The following is a 19,363-nucleotide window of genomic DNA, read 5'->3' on the forward strand; positions in this document are numbered from 1 at the left end:
CAAAATTAAAATCAAGTGACTCCTGTCACTTTATTAGGAGCATAGGTACTATGCGCGTGTCGGTCTTTTCTCTTCAATAGGGTTGTCATACGTAAAAAATTGTTCTTTTGATTTAATATTTCCTTATAAAATATCCTTATGAAAAGTGCCCTACTACAGTATTTCGTAATTCATATACATGTTGTATATTTCTTGCTTCTAAGCGTTTAACAAAGGCGGTTTTTTTGTCAAAAAATGTATTTTATAAGTAACTAAACATTAAATAAACGGTAATATAACACACTAGAATGTTTTGATGATAACAATTCTTAAAAAAAAAACTCAAATTTTTGATCCGGCGTTTATCATGTTGCCATTACGGTTATTCTGTGTTAGCCTTAAAGGTTAATAACCTATAATTTTAGTATTTAATTTTAAGTACCTATTATAACTAAGTTCTGAAAAACTCACTATAAAGTTCCTGCTTTATAACGATTAAATAAGGTTTAACTTTGCGAATAATCAATGTCATTTCTTTCTAATTTTGTATTACTGTTCCAATTTTATAATTTTTTTATCTTCTATACATATATCATCTGCTTTATATGTTATTGTATTATTATTGGTTTCCAGAGGCTCTGGTTTGATTCTACTTTGTGTATTAACTAGCTCAGTTTTAGGAAAGGCTGCGTAAGCGTACTTAAAGTTTATTTGCTCTTCACCATTCTGTATGTTTACATTATGCGGGTCCCTTTTGATAGCTGCCAGTGGTTCTAATTTTATCTTTTTTTTTGGGTTGGAGTGCTCAACTTCATTCTTATAGAAATATTCTTCTCGCTTTAGGCTTTCGCTTGGTTCTAATTTAAGCCTACGTTTTACAGTATTGCTTGTGTCATGGGAATCTAATTTCAATATCTCCTCTGGACTCGTAATTGGGGAATAAAGTGTGTTCAATTTAGGTGTAGCCAATAACTTTTTTTCCATATTATCAAGAACTAAAGTATCGATAGAATTTAAAGATGGGCTTCTTGTTGCGCGGTTATAAATGTTATTTTTGACCAAGTTATCGTTTTCAGGGGCCTGTTTTCTAGGTAGAAGCTTCCATTCTTCATCTGAATCCTTCATCCTCTGTAAACATTTAATTAATTTATTTATTTTATTGTATTATTATTTGTGCGAGTAAGACACAGCCAATTCTGTGTTATTTCTCGTATGGTGTGGCAAGTTTATCAATTAAACAACAGCCTATAACAGTCCTAACCTGAAGGCCTCTTCAATGGGATGGTTTGACATCCCAGCAAGCTTTTCACCAAACTAAATACAGTTCACACTACCCCTCCCCATCCCGCGGTTGTTGGGCGTAGCCACTAAGAAAATACAACATAGAACGGGAAGCGGCGTCTTTTGTGCTACTATTACCATGCTCTACGACCAGCCCTTCGTCATTATGTGCAAACCCACCCGTTGGCGAAGGCCTTTACTCTAGCAGTTGGATATTGAGTCTGTTGTTGGCTATTGATGATGATGATCATCCTCCATTTTAGCGTAATCGAGTTCAGAGAGCCTTTTAGTATTAGCTAGATATAGATAAACAAAACCTTTCGAGTGGACTCCAATAAAGTGTCAACTTCATCGTCCGTGCACGAACTTATATCTTCGTACTGTAAACCGTCGTATTCCTCATCGCTTAATGTAATTATGGATGCAGTCGACTTGCTGTCGTTTTTGGCAATACTTTTAGATTCCTAAAAAAAAATACCTCTCAATATTAACCTTGACAAGAATCGAACTCCTGAAACTTATCAATTCATTTATTATATTTTTCTTATTTGTGCAATTTTGTTTATGTATTTGTATTTAGTTATTTGAATGTAGGATTATAATAATTTTACACCACTTGTCCGCTCCCGCTCATCTTGTCCTAATCCAAAGGTTGCCTGGCAGAGATCGCTACTAAGCGATAAGGCCGCCTTTTGTATTCGACTTTTGTCTTTGTATTTCTATTGTTCTTTTTTTTCCTAACTTCATAGTGGTGTACAAATTAAGAGTTAAATAAAAATAATAAATAAAAATTCATAACTTTATTTATTGTAATAAACCTTAAATGCAAGGTACTTTGGATAAGTAATAATTTTACTTGTATACATATTCAAGTCGTCATCATCATCATATGAACCCATTACCGGCCCACTACGGGGCACAGATCTCCTCCCACAATGAGAAGGGGTTGAGGCCACGCTTGCCCAGTGCAGATTGGTGGGTGGGTCTTCTGATAACATTATGGAGAACTCTCAGGCACGCAGGTTTCCTTACTATGTTTTCCTTCACTGTTGAAGCTACTGACATTTTAATTGCTTAAAACGCACAAAACTTAGAAAAGTTAGAGATGCGTACTTGGATTTAAACTTAGCCTCCCGACAATGAAGTCGAAGTCCACCTTGAAGGGTTATCACCGCTTCAAGGACTACAAGAAAATTTGCTAGTAAAGGTTGTACACTAAACCATTTGACGACTTCAATGGTTCAGCGGTGAACGGGTAGCGTAGAGGGACGGGTTCGATTCCCGGCGAGAAAAATTTTGGGAATTATTAATTTCTGAATTTTCTTTGCTTTGATCTTGTTGGTAGCTTTGGCATTTTGGCTACCGACAAAGACGTGCCGGAGATCGGTCCCTCTGTAAAGGGAAGCCAAAGCCCTAACCACTAGGCCATCACCGCTTATAATGCTTACACATATATAATCACAGTTCCAAAATGAGTTAAGAATCTACGAACCTGTTTAGAATTATTTTTATTATGTCGTTTGTTGCACTGCTTTGTTTTAGATTTGATATCTCTTCTGCAGCTGTCCCTTAAGCAACGGGGAACTATTCTATCTTTCAACTGTGCACGGAAAATAGGATATTTCTCATTTTGATTAATCTTTTGTTGCACGTCCTTCACAGGCTGAGTCACACACCGGATTTCAATTTTTAGACTTTCCTTGCTTTTTTTCACTGTTCGAGTTAAAACGAGTCTTTCACTCATGTCTTTATATTTAAGAAGTATTACTTTCCTTGTATACTTTTTACGTTTTTTGTCCTTACTGTTCATTGCGAATGTCTTTTATTTTAAACTTTGTAAAAAATAGAAGTTACGAATCAATCACTAAAACAAACAACAGTCTACCCTCTTACGAAAAAGAAAACAAGTAGGTTTTACTACCTACCCACTCGCCTAACTAATTTATTACATTCAGATTGTTTTGTTTGGTATTAGGTAAAGCCTTATATTTAAGTACCTACGCGTATTATAAAATATTTATGTATTCTTTCTCACCTCATTTCAAACTGTTTAAAATTTTCAAGTGTTACTGATGCGCAAAAACAATACTTTATAGAACAAAAAAAAACATACGAGAATCATGCAATATGGTACCTTATCGATATTCAATACAATAGTAGTTTGTGAGGATACAATAAACAACAGATGCGCAAATCCAAATCCAAAACAAGAGCTGTTCTTGGCCTACACCATAACATTGAGTCCGGTTTCAATCGTCAAATAATTTATAGCTGAGGAATGAATTTGATTTATATACCATCACATTCCTCACTTAGGCTTTCTTAAATAAGATCAAATGAACTTTGTGAAGGTCGACCATTTTTATATGAGTAGCTTCATTTAAAAAGCATACCTAATCAAAAAAGTCAAACAGTAATACGTGAAAGATGCACTAATGTTTTATTTAAACTCACTGATATGCGTATAAAAATATGTACCTAATGGTGCTCGTTAACCACACTTGTTTGTTGAGACTGTGAATGAATATTAATAAATACCTAAGTAAGTTTCTAACAACGGAAAGTGTATTATTACACAATACAGCAAAATTATTGTTAACAAAGAGCTTACTCGGCCACTCGTGCAATAGATAAAAGTGCAAGCAAAGGACGGTATTTTAGGGTTCTGTAGCCAAACAAGGAATAATAGCTTCGACATTTCATTAAGTCTAACACAGCCACATCAATTTTGTCTAAACATATACCTAAATTATAGTAATGTCTGTTCAATTTCATAGTGTCGCGTCGGTACACCGGTAGGAGAATTGGGAATTTTACATTTATGCTTTTGTTATTATTGCTTTTAATGTGAGTACTTTTCCTATTTTATTCATATGTTTATTATAATAAATACGAATATAAATAATAAATACTAGTAAAAGGAAATTTTAAATGATAAAAAGGAGTAGATAAACGAATGTAAAATAAACACAATTTTTCATCACGCGAAGTGTTCGGATCATTGTTTAATTTATTATAAAAAGGTACAAGAAACCTTTTTATAATAAACTAGTTGTCCCGGCCAACTTCGTATCGCGGATAATTGTTTTCTTTTATGAATGTTATATTTTAATACTTATTATCCCATTCCGGTCTGAATCCAAAAAATCAAATATCATCAAAATTGGTCCAGCCGTTCTTGAGTTATAAATGGTGTAACTAACACAACTTTCTTTGAAATATATAGATGATCGTCGGATCCTTCATTATAAATAGGTACATAACGTTCTGAATCCAAACTAAAATAGGTATCGATACCTACCTAGATACAACATCAAGTACAACAAAGGCGACTATTTCTAAGCAAATGGAATATATCTAGAAATGCATGTTAATCCATTTTTTTCTAAGATAGGGAAATTTAAGTTTAGAGCTTAGGCTCCTTTAAAAAACGTTGGTATCCATTAAGAAAGAAATTAAAATCTAACCGTAAAGGTGTTGAACTCAATCTCCTCTTTTTGCAATTGCGGATTAAAATCTACATAGTTTTAAAATAAAATACCCTTTCATTAGTTTTTTCATAAACAAAGTATGAAAAAAAAATAGGTATCACATATTGTACTCGTTTGAAGGCATGGGCAAACGCAAATTCAGTAATGTATTGAAACGATTTAAAAGAAGGTTATATAGGTTATTGGTATTTGTTGTGTGTTGGCTGGGGTACCTAATAGGTGACTGTGAAAGCCAGTTTTTTTTTTATAAGATGGGAAGGAAGAGCTGTTGCTGCTTTCCCCGTTACGTGGCAACATCATATAGCCTTTTTTTTCTATGATATGCTTGTTCTTTAATAATTGAGCGCCTTGTAATGCAGCTTACGAAATCCACCTACAAGTTTCTATGTCCTCGTACAACGTCACGTCTTCTTCAAACTTCAATGCAGACAGACGTTGTTTTGGTTTTGACCTTTCTTTTTACAACCGACTGCCTGCTTTACTTTACCCACTTTGGGCATATATAATCACACTTACACTACCGCCAGATTCAGAAATAGCTGCAATAGCTTCCTTTTACTTTTTTTTTTATTACACAGCGCCAGTTGTACTTTGCAAGTTGCGTGCAGAGATACTGATAACAGGTTACCACTCAAATGACAGTTCATTAAATCCGTACCTTGAATCGTGCATCATCATAACGGCACGTTCAATCAGATGGTTTAGGTAGTACCTATTGCGTTGGTGGTGCCACGGAGTGAATCTCAACCAGTCGAAATAGATTTTTTGTAATATTTTTTTTTAGTTTTATTTAGCCATTACTTTGAAGTTAGGTAGATATACTAATTTTTTCCAAATTTCCTGAGCTCCTTAAATTTGTGAACTTCTCACATTGTTAGTTAGGTATACGGGTTGCAATTTCTGTATAGCTTCAATAATATTATGTTGATGCTTATAATAGGGCTATACAGGGGGATGGCATATGTTTGATTCCGGAAATCCGGAATAAAAAAAGGCTTCTTGGCTTGAACATTGTATGAAAGTATTTACCTAGTTATATATATGTTTTAAGGTATGTAGGGTAAAATGTTTATACCTTCCTTAAAGGACAGGTGGACAGGCCCGTGGACAGGCCCAGGATTTGGCGGCGTGTCACATGTTTATGTAATCAAAAAAAAATGTCTGGTTTCTTCATGTTTATTTGTTTTTTATCAACATTTCTTTTACTCTGCCATTAAAAACTCAATTAATTGACTAAATTACAACCGCTAATCTACAAAATAGAACCTAAATGTTGCCAGATATCGGAGCTGTATTTCAATCAATTATTTATTAGAAATCGATTCAAAAAGTGCGATACTTTTTGATTAATTAAAATGATTACCTACATTTATTCAAACTTCAAAATAATAATAAAATATCTAACTACTTGGTTGAACGAATAACGTGAAAATAGCTTAATAATTACGTACGCTTGAATAATGCAACAATGAATACTCATTACGATATTATTTCATAATAAAAACGACTTCAAAAATCGAGTGTTAAAAAAGTTATATCTAGCAACACCATTTATATACCATATATGTTTATATCATAGATAATAATAAGATAAAACCTCAATTTCAACAACCTAAAAAAAGATTTCTCTTAAACCTGGGTGAATAAATTAAAATAGCTTGCAGAATTTTGAAAGATAATTGTTTTTCTACGTAATAAAATTAAAACCACCGTGACATAACATAATGTCATTAGGGGCCCAAAGCTCCTAAGAAAATAGGCAATCTTCTCAGCGAAAGTATGCTGACGTGGGGTTTTAAATACTTTTTATTTTACTTGTTACAGCCAAAAGCTGCTCAGCCGCCGCAAGTCAAGGCCACAGCCACAGTTGCCACGCCTCCGATTGCAACCAACTCTGCCAACCTAAACGACGAAATCGTCAAACAGGGAGACTTAGTTCGATCACTCAAGTCCGCTAAGGCCGATAAGGCCAAGGTTGATGTAGCGGTCAAGGGATTGTTGGACCTCAAAGCCAAGTATAAAGCAGAGACTGGACAGGTTGGTATATTCTATGTTAAAATTAAACATATGTTGCCTGTACTCTAATTTCGAATGATGAATGAATAATTTGAATTTAAAGAAGATGATATATTCGAGTACAAACGCAAACTAGTTTTGTGCAATGAACATCGAGTGAATGCACGTTTCGCTCCAACACAGAGGATGCTCCGGTCCTCTGGAGATGTTGACTTAATAAAGTTAGCACAACTGCTTTTTCGCGGAGTGCAGCAAATTAAGCTTTATGCTCATTGTATATAATCGAATTCCGCAAAACAGCGCCTGCTTCTTTTTTTTATTATTTAAAACTAATGAAACGATTACCACGTGTAGTCTATTTTTTCTTTGTGTGGTAACTAGCCGGGGACTAAACCTCCCACAAGATAAAATTTTAAAGATTATTGGTTAGCAAATACCCCGTACACTAAACGACAAAGAAAAACGAATGAAACGATAACGACGTGCAGTCTATTTTTTGAAAACTAATAGTCAAATTGTTTCAAGAAATTAAAAATATTAATAGTACAGAACGCTCAAGAGTCAAGAGCAGTTCAAGAGTCGCGCTTGACCTATTTTTTATTGATTTCACGTATATTCTAAGGACTCTTAATTGGTCGGTATACCGTATACTTACCGTACTTTGATCGTGTATTATGTATAAAAAATGTCGTTATAATTTTTTATCAAAATCAGCCCATGAACATCCCGTTACCCGGCACTTACCTCCTTTCTCAGTTAGAGAGGGCTATAGAGCATGGATTTAAAACCCTGCTCTTGTGTGTGGGGTGGGCAATCGTTATAATTATCACATATTTGTGATATTAACCAGTAGGGGTTTAAGGTTCTCTCCGTGTCCGAAATTGGCGGTGTTGTTGCCTGTACTGACAATCGTTAACAGATAAACTCAACATCATTGACCCGGGAACCAAACCCAGAACGCCGCGTAGATATCAGTATCGACTTCACTTTAGGGAGCCCAAGTTCGAATCCGAGCACGCACCTCTAACTTCTCTAAGTTATGCGCGTTTCTGGTAAATATAATATCACTTGCTTCAACGGTGAAGGAAAACATCATAAGGAAACGTGCATGCCTGAGAGTTTTGCATAATGTGCTCAAAGGTGTGCGGAGTCCACCAATCCGAACTGGGCCAGCGTGGTGGACTACGGCCTTAACTCCTCCTTCAATAATATATTGTTTATTCGGATAATAATAGAAAAATAATTGGACATCATTAGGACTGGAAACCAGGCGCAGTTCCGGCACCGGTTTCAAAACCTGCTTCAGGAAATGACGCTTCAACGTTGAACACCGAGATTACCAAGCAGGGTGACTTGGTCCGTTCGCTCAAGACAACGAAGGCCGACAAGGCCAAAGTTGACGAGGCAGTCAAAACCTTACTGGAATTGAAAACTAAATATAAAGCAGCTACTGGTCAGGTAACATTTCATTTTCCTTTATATCTTTATGATATAATATTTTTAAACATCTCGATTCTGACAGAACATAATATATGTAAATGTTTCGTCGAAGTTTGAGAGAACCAATTGAAATAAATATTTTCTTGTTTTTATTTGATAGGTATTTTCTGTCTTAAAAAAAACGTGTGTGTACTCGTGTACAAGCGATAGAATAAAATTTCTTTGGCGTAACAAGATTAAAAATCTTTTCAAAAATGTTATCTTTCGCCTTATTCTACGTTTGTAGAAAAAACGACACTAACAATAGAAAAAAGGTATTTAATACATTGAAAGTTTTATTATAAAGCATTATCTTGTTAAAATAAACATGATTTAAATATCACAAAGAAAATATTTCTCCATAATTAAAGAAATGGACATAATAAACATAATCAATTTGGAATACTAATAGACTCGTTATCGGACAACCAAGTTTAACTCAACAATTAAACCTTATAGCTAACTTCGGGGTGTCGGTTTTTTGTGACGGTGTGCGCGCGCATCGAAAAAATTTATTCTCATCATTTTCCCCGAACGCGCTTAAAGAAGTATAACTTCAAAAATGCTCTAAACGCAACCTGTATTCCTATGATGCATGGAATTATGGCTAAACTATATATTTTATGAAACTAATTCCTAGAAATCAATGCAATAGTTTATTAAAGCTGTGCCCTACGCTCGGTGAATAAGTAGTTTGTTGGTTTGTTAGAACGTGAGGCAAAGAAGACATTTTGTGTAAAAATACTAGGTATAATATTTCTGTAAACCACCATTGGGAATTTGAGGTTTTTCCAAGACCAAAAGTATCCTCGTATGTTACCCTAAGTCCTTTGAATTAACTCTATGCCATAAATCAAGTTTGTTTGATTAGTTAGGGCGCAAATTAAAAAAATTCGGTTGCTCTTAAAATTTCTTATATTATTTTAAATAGTTAAACACAACGTGTAACGGAATTACGAAATACTGTTGAAGGGTGCATAAGTATATTTCGTAAGGAATCACCCTGTAAAAATATTAAATCAAAAGAATCATGCTTATATTAATTACATACAAAAAAATCCTAATAATTCTAAGTGTTTACTTATGTCAACCCTATTAAAGATAAAAGACCGACACGTGCATAGTACCTACGCTCCGCGACACGTACCTAATAAAATGTCAGGAGTCACTTGATTTTACTTTTGCATGTGATGTTAGGGCTGCATCTGATTTCTTTAAGTAAAAAACTATGGGAATGGTATATTCAAAAAATATTAGCGTTTCGGTTTCACAGATAAGTCTGAGAGACAGTAAATAATGTACCTCTAAAACCTCTGAAGTAATATTTCGGTTTCATTTACACTTTGTATGTATCTAGTGAGGATTACTTTCCTTTATTTACCAGGACTGGAAACCAGGTACAGTTCCGGCACCAGTTCCACCCCCTGCGTCAGGAAATGATGCTTCGACGTTGAATACCGAGATCACCAAGCAGGGTGACTTGGTCCGTTCCCTCAAGACAGCGAAGGCTGAAAAGGCTAAAGTTGACGAGGCAGTCAAAACCCTATTGGATTTGAAAACCAAATATAAAGCAGCTACCGGTCAGGTAATTTTTGATTCTATGATAAAATATTTCTATCCTATGATAAAATATTTCATATTTTTAACCTTCTTCCAAAAGGAGGTTCTTAATATATATCACTAGCGGTCCCTCGCAACTTTGACCACGTATAAGTGACATACGCGTTCGCATTTGTTTAGAGCTGATGAATAGGACCAACTTTGTCTTACATGATTTTATCGAAACTTTAACTGTTTACGCAGCACACGCAGCGGAAGCTCTTAAAAGAAAAAAAACTCTGATTTAGAAACATTCTTCAGTGGTGTTATGCTCCAATTGTTCTTAGCGTGATGATATATAGCCTTCCTCGATAAATGGGCTATCCAAACTAGAAGAGTTTTGTCAAATCGGACCAATAGTTCCTGAGATCAAAGCGTTCAAGTAAACAAACAAACAAACTCTTCAGATTTAAATATTAGTATAAGATTGAATCATTATTTTTTTATTAAAATAAATCACTTGCAATCCATGCAAAATTTTATAAAACAGTATATTTTTCTTATAATTTGTGCTTTCTTGAAGACACTCATTTTATTAATTAACTTACAACCCACAATAAAGTATTACTCAATATAATAACAGGCACACACCGCCGCCTCAAGTTTACGGACACGGTTGTAGGACGTGATCCATGCATGCTCTGCGAAGTTTGCTTTGTTTATAAGCGATCGGTTTCCACTTAACATACCCCTTAACATAAGTCATCTGTTTAGTCCGCCATACTATAAAAAAATGTCCAATATATCTCGCGATGAATGATCTCTATAATTCACCGAAAACTATTTAAAAAAGAAATATTTCACTGGACAGGATTGGAAACCAGGCGCAGTTCCGGCACCGGTTTCAAAACCTGCTTCAGGAAATGACGCTTCAACGTTGAACACCGAGATTACCAAGCAGGGTGACTTGGTCCGTTCGCTCAAGACAGCGAAGGCCGACAAGGCCAAAGTTGACGAGGCAGTCAAAACCTTACTGGAATTGAAAACTAAATATAAAGCAGCTACTGGTCAGGTAAATATATAAAATATTTCTATCCTTTCCTTTATACCTTCCTACTTTCCTTTATATCATTGTGTTATAACAATTTTAAACATTAAAATTTTATTTTACTAGTACATATGTTTCGTCGATGTTCACGCATATGTCTTTTACTGGAAGAACCAATTCAAACAAGTATTTTTGTATCATCTCTCTATTTGATAGGAGACGCTTTCAAGGATAACCTTACTGGTTAGGTAACTTTTCATTTTTCTTTATATCTTTGTGATATACAACATTTTTAAACATCTATATTTTGTTCTAACAGTACGTATGTGTCGTCAATGTTCACGCATATGTCTTTTACTGGGAGAACTAATTAAAACAAGTCTTTTATCATGTTTTTAATTGGTAGGATACGCTTTTGAGGATAACCAAAATAAACTAATGAGAATCATCGTAGTTGACGTATAGAAATCCCCAACAGACAGCAACAAATCACTTGCGATCAGGAATTTTACTTGTTAACAGGATAATTTTAAACCGTTTGTAGTACACTCTAGAAGTGTACTTTGTGAGATTTACTCACCTGGTGAGTTTTTTTATTTCTATTGTGGGAACTGACTCAGCAGGCTTTTAGTACGTAAATGCGCGAACGTAGATACGAAGTTGCGCGGTCAATTTCTACTGAACCTTCAGCGGATTGATGCACTTGTGTAATTACAATATATATTGTCTTAGGCAAAACATTCAAGAAAACCTTTACAGGGAACCTGTATCTAAGGGGACTCAAAACTGTTAATTAAGACTCTGTAGTTCTACAGATATTTTTAAGTTCTTGTCTTTAAAATCGGGTTTGTTTTTTAAAAAGAACTTTTTCAATTAAGTATTACTTAAAATAAGTGTTTCTGTTGTAGTCCTTAAATTTGTTTAACTCGCGATAAATTTCAATATCCAATTCGAACGAATTAAAAAGTTTTTTACTGCTATATAAATACATACACAAAATTTGTACTTTTATTAATCTAAGATTTAGATTTAGATAAAACGTCTTTCACTTAGGATTGGAAACCAGGCGCAGTTCCGGCACCGGTTGCATCCCCTGCTACAGGAAATGATACTTCGGTGTTGAATACTGAAATAAGCAAACAGGGTGACTTGGTCCGTTCCCTCAAAGCAGCGAAGTCAGAAAAGGCTAAAGTTGACGAGGCAGTCAAAACTCTATTGGATTTGAAAACCAAATATAAAGCCGCTACTGGTCAGGTATAATATTCATAAAAAAATCACTGAATCTATTGATTGTTTAAACTTGGAAACTTGATTGGTTTATGTGATATAAAAACCAAGGCATTACTCAAAAATAAGCTTAAAAATAAATTACATAGGTATTAATCCATCCATTTTTAGGATTGGAAACCTGGCGTAACACAAGATCCAGTTTCAACATCTAAATCAGGTGATCCAGCTATGCTAGACCAAGAGATCAGCAAACAAGGAGACTTAGTTCGTTCCCTAAAATCAAGCAAAGCTGATAAGGCCAAAATTGACGAAGCGGTCAAGGTTCTTCTTGATCTTAAGACCAAATACAAGACCGCAACGGGTCAGGTAAGGTTCTAGAATCTTTGGTATTAGTATTAGTTTATCCAAAACTAGGTGCTTCCTTCGACTCCAAACCGTGTATTCGGTTGTTTAAAAATCCCTTGGAAATTATTTGGTGTCTTGAGTCAATTAAATCGTACATGCGGTTGCTCGCTACTTAATCTGCGTTTGTTGTGATTTAAAGGAACAGTTTATTTGAGAGATTTGACGCAATTTATTGGGGTGTATTTCTATAGATATATTTAAGTTCTTATTTTTAAAATCGGGTGTAGTTATTAAAATTAACTTTTTCAATTAAATGTATCTCTTAAAATAAGTGTTTTGTTGTAGTTCTTATATTTTTTAAACTCGCGACAACTTCTAAATTAAATGTTCTATTGGAAAGAATTAAAAAGTTTTCAAAATAACATTGATGTTAAAACTATTTTATTTAAATAAGAGTGAAATGAAATTTTGTCTTATAATTGTAATAATTCTGAATAAATTATTATAAATAATTAAAAGATGCAACGCCACAATCATTCTAAACAATTATAGCAATTTGCTAGAAGACGCTTCTCTAATAATATGTAACTAAATTGAAAAATCGATAATATAATAAAGCAGTGTTTTCTTTCAACTGAATTTTATGGATTCTTTATTGTCTTTCATTATAGTGCGGAGTTTCCTTTTAGATTTGTTTACTATTTTAGATGTAGTATGTTTTTTGTTATATTTAACTCTAGGATCTACTCAACAGGATTGGAAGCCAGGTGCAGCACCGGCAGCAAACGTTCAAATGGCTGACGACGCGAAAGTCGCCGCACTCTTAGCGCAAATAGCAACGCAGGGAGATAAAGTGCGCAAGGTCAAAGCCGAGAAAGCAGAGAAGGGAGTGGTGGATGTTGAGGTTAGCGCAGATGCCAGATACTTGCGCTGATTTATTATGTTCTACAGCTATTTTTTTTTTCTTTCCTAGACAAGTGATTATGCAGCCTAAGAAGTTAATTGAATTAAATTGACCCCTAATCGGTTTCTACGCGACATCGTACTAGAACGCTAAATTGCTGAGCGGCACGTCTTTGTCCGTCATCAGACAATAAACTTCGGAATTACTGTTCCTCAGAGACAATAATAGTAATTGCCAGTCAAACCACTATAATCAATGAAAATTTGATCTTCCACAAAGCAATGCCTACGTCTAAGATATCAATTCTCAATTTTTAGATAGATAGAATAACTTTATTACAAAAAAACACAAAGAAACGATACAAAGATAATCAAAGACAAAAGTACATAGTGCTAAGACCAAAGGCGGCCTTATCACTTAAAAGTGATATTTTACAGGCAACCTAAGCGTAAAAAGCTATCAGTTAAATGGGCGGTGGACAATGCACAAAGAAAGATCAAAAATAAACCTACATAAATACTTTAGATGCTTCTTTGTCATTTATCGATTGTGGGCATAATATTTGATGAAATCAATAAAACTATGACCACCATTTCCGATTGGTTATGTGTCTCCGATTTTTCTGCCCCTATTTTTTCTAGGTAGCTCTCAGATATTAGTCCAATGAGATACCTTCATCGTCATCATCATATCAACCGATAGACGTCCACAGCAGGAAATAGGTAGTTCATATATTTTGTTCATCTATTTCCAAATTCCACGGTTTTGTTCTGCTTGAGTCCAGCGGCTAACTGCGACGCTCTTAATATCGTCTGACCCCCTCGTTGTGGGTCGACCAATCGGTCGCTTATTAGTGCGGTGCTGCAATTCTAGAACCTTAGGTCCCCCACCGTCCATCCTTCCACCGAGCTATCTGCCCCGCCCATTGCCACTTCAGCTTTTCGACTTGAGCTTTGTTGGTAACTCTGGTTCTTATGAAAATTAAGCTTCATTTGCTATACTCCTCAAAAAGCAGGAAAATATGTGTGGTGTTATTTATAATTTCTTCAATCCTTATACTCCATACCAAACAGATCTTCGGCAATGTACCCTCTACACGCACGCTTCGCTCCGAAACCGTAGAATCCTCAGGAGATGACTTTACAATGAATAATTGTTGCGTTAGGTGTAAAGTACTACATACAGCTACTACTTTGGTGTGGAGTATAAGGATTGAAGAAATTATAAATTACACCACAAAGATTCTCCTGCTTTTCGCGGAGTATAGCAAATTAAGCTTAAGTAGAGATACTCCGAGTTACTATAGCCCGAGTGGCTCTAAGCCTTCTTATGAGGCCCATCGGACCCTTAGGTCATTTTAAATACTCCTGCTATTTTAGGTGACCAATCTATTGAATCTGAAGGCACAATTTAAGGCATTGACTGGCAGTGAATGGACACCAAAAGCAGCGCCTTCACAGGATTCTAAAAAGAAAAGCGAAAAGGTAAATATGTCTTAAATTTAATAGGGTAGTCGTGTTTGTTGTATTGTACTTCTTGATACTATATTATGAAACAATAAGAACCGTTCTTTTATTTGTATATTAGAGTGCGGCTAAGGCGACAACGAATCAGAGCGGGGAGCCATCTACAGATGCTAAACCCAAGCCAAAGAAAGCTGAAAAGGTAATATTTCACCCAAAATTAGTGAATATATTTTCAAACAACCGGCCTCTTTAGGTAGGCACTGTCTCTGTGTCCGGAGATGAGTTTGCACACGTATTTTGAAGTCGAGTAGCATTAGAAACTTCCGAATGTGGACATATTCATAGAACTCAATATTACTTCTATTTTCGAAGCTTGTTAAATAACTATCAGTAAACGAAAATGTCGCTTTCCGAAAACTGCTTCCCTATTTGAGAGCTTTCTCCTTTTCCAGGACACAGGAATCTACAAGGTAAATGAAAATATGAAAAAAAACATTTTATTGTTATCTGTTCAGATTTTCGATCAAAATAATATAATAGAAAACTTTATTGCAACACAACATTATAGGAAAAACAAAAGGAAAACAGTAATATTAGAAAATAGCTATCGCTGAATCTTTACAATATATTTTATTTTTAGAAATTGAATCTGTTTAGTTAAGTGATACGTAGCACGGATTATCTAAATGAAATTTTTAAAATGTAATTATATTATTAAAATATTATTATTGTACGTCATTAATGGAAAAAATAATCTTCATCCTTAATTATGACAGTGTTGATACCAGCCTCTGAGAGCATGTTAAACCGTCGGTCCCGGTTATTACGACTTACTTGTGACAATAGTCTTTAAAGCCAACAAACCCGCATTGGAGCAGCGTGGTGGGTCTATGCTCTTAAACCGTCCCTCCTATTAGAGACTACGCCGGTGCCCACCAGTGGAAGTTTATTTTATACCGACTAAAAAAACTTATACTTTTCAAACAGCTACTTAAAAACCAACTTTTTACCACCTTAGTAGTATGTGTATTATTTATCATTTCCTTTTTATTTTCCCTTTTTTCCAGCTTGTTTTTAAACAGTCTCTTTTTTTATTCTTTTTTTTTTGCCTTTCTGGCTTCTTTATGACATACAAGTATCCATTGTATATATTATAAATATATTCTATTATATTTTCTTTTTAATATTTGCGTAAATATTATAAAATATACATACTTCATATACACGAAGTAAGTATATTTTATCTATTTTTGCAATTTATGTTTATTAACCCTTCTTCTTAACTTCATGCCCTTTGGTAGGTTGACTGGTAGGGATAGCTTTTTAGCGGTAAGGCCGCCTATTGTACTTTCTTTCTTTCAAATCTGTTTTTTTGTTGGTCTGTATTAGGCTCCAAAACCTACAAAGCCAGTTAAAGAAGAGTCTTCAACGAGCGTTAAGAAGATCACTCGACTGGGGTTGGAAGCCAGCAAGGAGACTGATTTACCGGAATGGTACTCCCAGGTCATCACCAAATGTAAGTGTCGGTTAATTTCTCCAGTTAACTATGTAACAACAGTGTTCATTTCCGATTAGTAATAATTGACGCCAAGCGATGGTCCACCTGATGTTAAGTGGAATATCCACTTATCATCAGGCCTATAAACAAAGCAACATTTCACAGGGCAAGCAAAGAGCAACAACAACATGCCGCCCTGTCCAATTTTTTTTTTTGTTAATATTCACATCGCAATCTAGACCCAATGTAAGCGTAGCTTGTGTTATGGGTACTAAGATGACTGATGAATATTTTTATGAATAATGTACATAAATACTTTTAATATTAAGATAAACATCCAGACACTGAAAAACAATTATGTTGATCACACAAACATGAAACAAAGAGAGAGAAAGAGAGAGAGAGAGAGAGATTGTAATTTACTAAACAATTAAATAGATTTCAAATCCCATTACAATACGTTCCTGATATCTCAATTATAACAGATGAAGCGTAAACATGACTTATACGCAACGACCAATAGCATGAATATTTTACAGTGTCTAGGTGTTTATCTGTATGTTATAAGTAATAATGTATATTGTTTCAAAATATTCATCAGTCATCTAAGTTCCCATAATACAAGTTACGCTTACTTTGCGGCTAGATGGCGATGTGTGTATTACCATAGTATATTTATTTCTTTACTTATTTTAGTAGTTCTTAGTCAACGTTAGATTATTTATTTGTAAAATAAATGTATTCGTACGTAAAATCATTGTAACTCACCTAACATAATGTCTGTGTCCTTAATTTATAAGGACAAATTTTAAGTAATCATTTTAAGTCTCCTTTTGTAGTAAGTGTTTTTGAGAATCTGTAAGAATAACAATTGAGAATATTAAAACTATCTATTGTTTATTAGCGGAAATGATCGACTACTACGACATCTCAGGCTGCTACATCCTGAGACCGTGGTCCTATAGCATCTGGGATGTGATCAGAAATTTCCTGAGCACACACTTCAGGAAACTTGGCGTCAAGGATGGATACTTCCCCATATTTGTTTCAAAGGTATGTTAGAACTAAAATACCTATACATCTGTCGAATAAATAGTTGTATTTATGTTTATATATACATACGTATTTATATAAAATTGACGGTTGTCCGCGGCTTCGCCCGCACTATTTTTCCGCAACCGTATATTTTTCCGGGATTAAAAGTAGGATAGGTATTTGTTAATCCATCTCCATTCCAAAATTCAGTCAAATTAATAATAATAATTCAGTTAAAATTTATTTACATTAATTATAAGTTAGCCCTTAACTGCGATCACACCTAATGGTGATTAATTGTACATTCTAAGATGGTGGCGGGCTAACCTGTTAGGAGGTATCGCAGTTATATTAAACCCATATCCCTAATCGATTTCTACGCGACATCTTACCGGAACTCTAAATTGTCCTTGCCGGATATCGACCCCGGGTGAAAACCCACAACGCTAACCGCTGAGCCAAGGAGGTTGTCAAACGTATATTGAATTGGTTTGATGATTTGATCATGCGACCTTATAACTCAGGCGGCGCTAGAACGCGAGAAGGACCACATAGCGGACTTTGCGCCTGAAGTAGCATGGGTGACGCATTCGGGCTCTTCCGAACTGGCTGAGCACATCGCCATCCGACCAACTTCCGAGACCGTCATGTACCCGGCATATGCCAAGTGGATACAGAGTCATCGCGATCTACCCTACAAACTCAACCAGTGGAACAACGTCGTGGTATGTGCTATGCTTATATAATTTGAACTTCTTTTAACTGGCTGACTACATTGCTCTCCGGATAGGCCAACTACATTGCTCTCCGGATAGGCCGACTACATTGCTCTACGGATAGGGCGACTACATTTCTTTGAACTAGCTGACAACATTGCTCTCTGAAAAGGCCGGCTACATTGCTTTGAGCTGGCCGACTACATTCCTCTCCGAACAGGCCGACTATATTGCTTTGAACTGGCCGACTACATTGCTCTCCGGATAGACAATCCAGATCCAGATTCCAGAGCCAACGTGATCGAAGCTGCTGGGGTAAATGCAACCTACTAAGCTCAAAATTTTTCTTATTAAACTAGCTGTAGTTTATATACAGAATATATAATGCATATATTCTGTTACATAAACTGTAGTTGTGAAAAGCAAATAGTTAAAATTTGCATTTTACAATTATAGTGTAACGTACAACAGTACAGTAGTGAAAGGTACAGAATTGTGCCTAGTTTTAATTATGATGCGTTTCAATTGACCAAACAAAAAACTCTTTCGCAATTTAAGTGCTTGAAATTCTCGCTCGGTTAATTTAGCTGTACTTAACGTTATCTAAGCCCAAGAAACTTATTTCCTCAAGTGAGCAACTTGTTTTTTTTATTATTATTAACTCACAAGCTATTGTTCGCTATCTTTGTCCGCATTTGTTACGGTTATTTACAAATCCCGTGGGAATCGCCTGTTTTCCTGGGATACACAAAAATATGTTACTATCCGTCCTTACAACTAAATACATGCCAAAAATCAAGTTGGTGCGTTGCTTAGTAAAGGCGTGAAGGAGGGACAAACAAACATACTTTCACATTTTAAATATTAGTACGGACTAGTAAGGGTTGGAAAGGAAAATAATATATGTAAGAGACTAACATACAATTTAATATTACCAGAGATGGGAGTTCAAACAGCCACAGCCATTCCTTCGGACTCGTGAGTTCTTGTGGCAAGAGGGACATACTGCTTTCCGAACACAAGAAGAGGCTGCCGAGGAAGTTCTACAGATTTTGGGTAGGTACCTATTTTTATCGCAAGAATAAGCATGAAGTGTGGATTTCTCTTATCCATTTCTTATGAGACATACTATCTTCATACCATGTTCAGCCCACCACAGAGCACGGGACTCCTCTAAGAATGAGATGGGTTCAGCCCGTTATAGCCCGCCTAGCTGGAAATTGCGATTTGGTAGACTTCACACGCACTTAACAATGTTATGGAGAACTCTCATGTAGGTTTCCTCAAGATGTTTTCCATCACCGTCAGAGCGAGCGATATTTATTTGCTTAAAATA

At 35.3% G+C, this 19,363-nt stretch overlaps 2 protein-coding genes across 5 annotated transcripts in view; one reads left to right on the top strand and one right to left on the bottom strand.

The window, feature by feature from the left end:
• LOC120632028 (bifunctional glutamate/proline--tRNA ligase) overlaps window positions 1–19,363 on the top strand; it is a 35,451-nt gene that overhangs the window by 10,885 nt on the left and 5,203 nt on the right. The window contains exons 14-26 of one of the 4 annotated variants that reach the window (XM_039901781.1): window positions 6,576–6,788; window positions 8,025–8,225; window positions 9,631–9,831; window positions 10,657–10,857; window positions 11,887–12,087; window positions 12,232–12,429; window positions 13,163–13,312; window positions 14,692–14,796; window positions 14,900–14,977; window positions 16,168–16,294; window positions 17,181–17,329; window positions 17,836–18,036; window positions 18,966–19,083. In XM_039901781.1, coding sequence (XP_039757715.1) covers window positions 6,576–6,788; window positions 8,025–8,225; window positions 9,631–9,831; window positions 10,657–10,857; window positions 11,887–12,087; window positions 12,232–12,429; window positions 13,163–13,312; window positions 14,692–14,796; window positions 14,900–14,977; window positions 16,168–16,294; window positions 17,181–17,329; window positions 17,836–18,036; window positions 18,966–19,083 — 2,143 coding nt within the window. The remainder of the gene's footprint in view (window positions 1–6,575; window positions 6,789–8,024; window positions 8,226–9,630; window positions 9,832–10,656; window positions 10,858–11,886; window positions 12,088–12,231; window positions 12,430–13,162; window positions 13,313–14,691; window positions 14,797–14,899; window positions 14,978–16,167; window positions 16,295–17,180; window positions 17,330–17,835; window positions 18,037–18,965; window positions 19,084–19,363) is intronic. The other 3 variants (XM_039901782.1, XM_039901783.1, XM_039901784.1) reach the window with 3 other exon arrangements.
• Window positions 89–3,757, bottom strand: LOC120632029. Its single transcript, XM_039901785.1, has 3 exons — window positions 2,753–3,757; window positions 1,578–1,724; window positions 89–1,107 (listed from the first exon to the last, which is right to left on the bottom strand). The coding sequence occupies exons 1-3, from the start codon at window positions 3,068–3,070 to the stop codon at window positions 529–531; spliced, it is 1,044 nt and encodes a 347-aa protein (XP_039757719.1). The 5' UTR covers window positions 3,071–3,757; the 3' UTR covers window positions 89–528.

Source organism: Pararge aegeria, chromosome 19, assembly GCF_905163445.1.
Source record: "Pararge aegeria chromosome 19, ilParAegt1.1, whole genome shotgun sequence".
NCBI classification, from domain to species: domain Eukaryota; kingdom Metazoa; phylum Arthropoda; class Insecta; order Lepidoptera; family Nymphalidae; genus Pararge; species Pararge aegeria.

Coding starts and splice junctions, on each gene's coding strand:
- LOC120632029 (XM_039901785.1), bottom strand. CDS start 3,070: ATGAACAGTAAGGACAAAAAACGTAAAAAGTATACAAGGAAAGTAATA. Junction 1,725..2,752: donor ATAAAAATAATTCTAAACAG/GTTCGTAGATTC, acceptor ATTTTTTTTTAG/GAATCTAAAAGTATTGCCAA. Junction 1,108..1,577: donor TATTGGAGTCCACTCGAAAG/GTTTTGTTTATC, acceptor AAATGTTTACAG/AGGATGAAGGATTCAGATGA.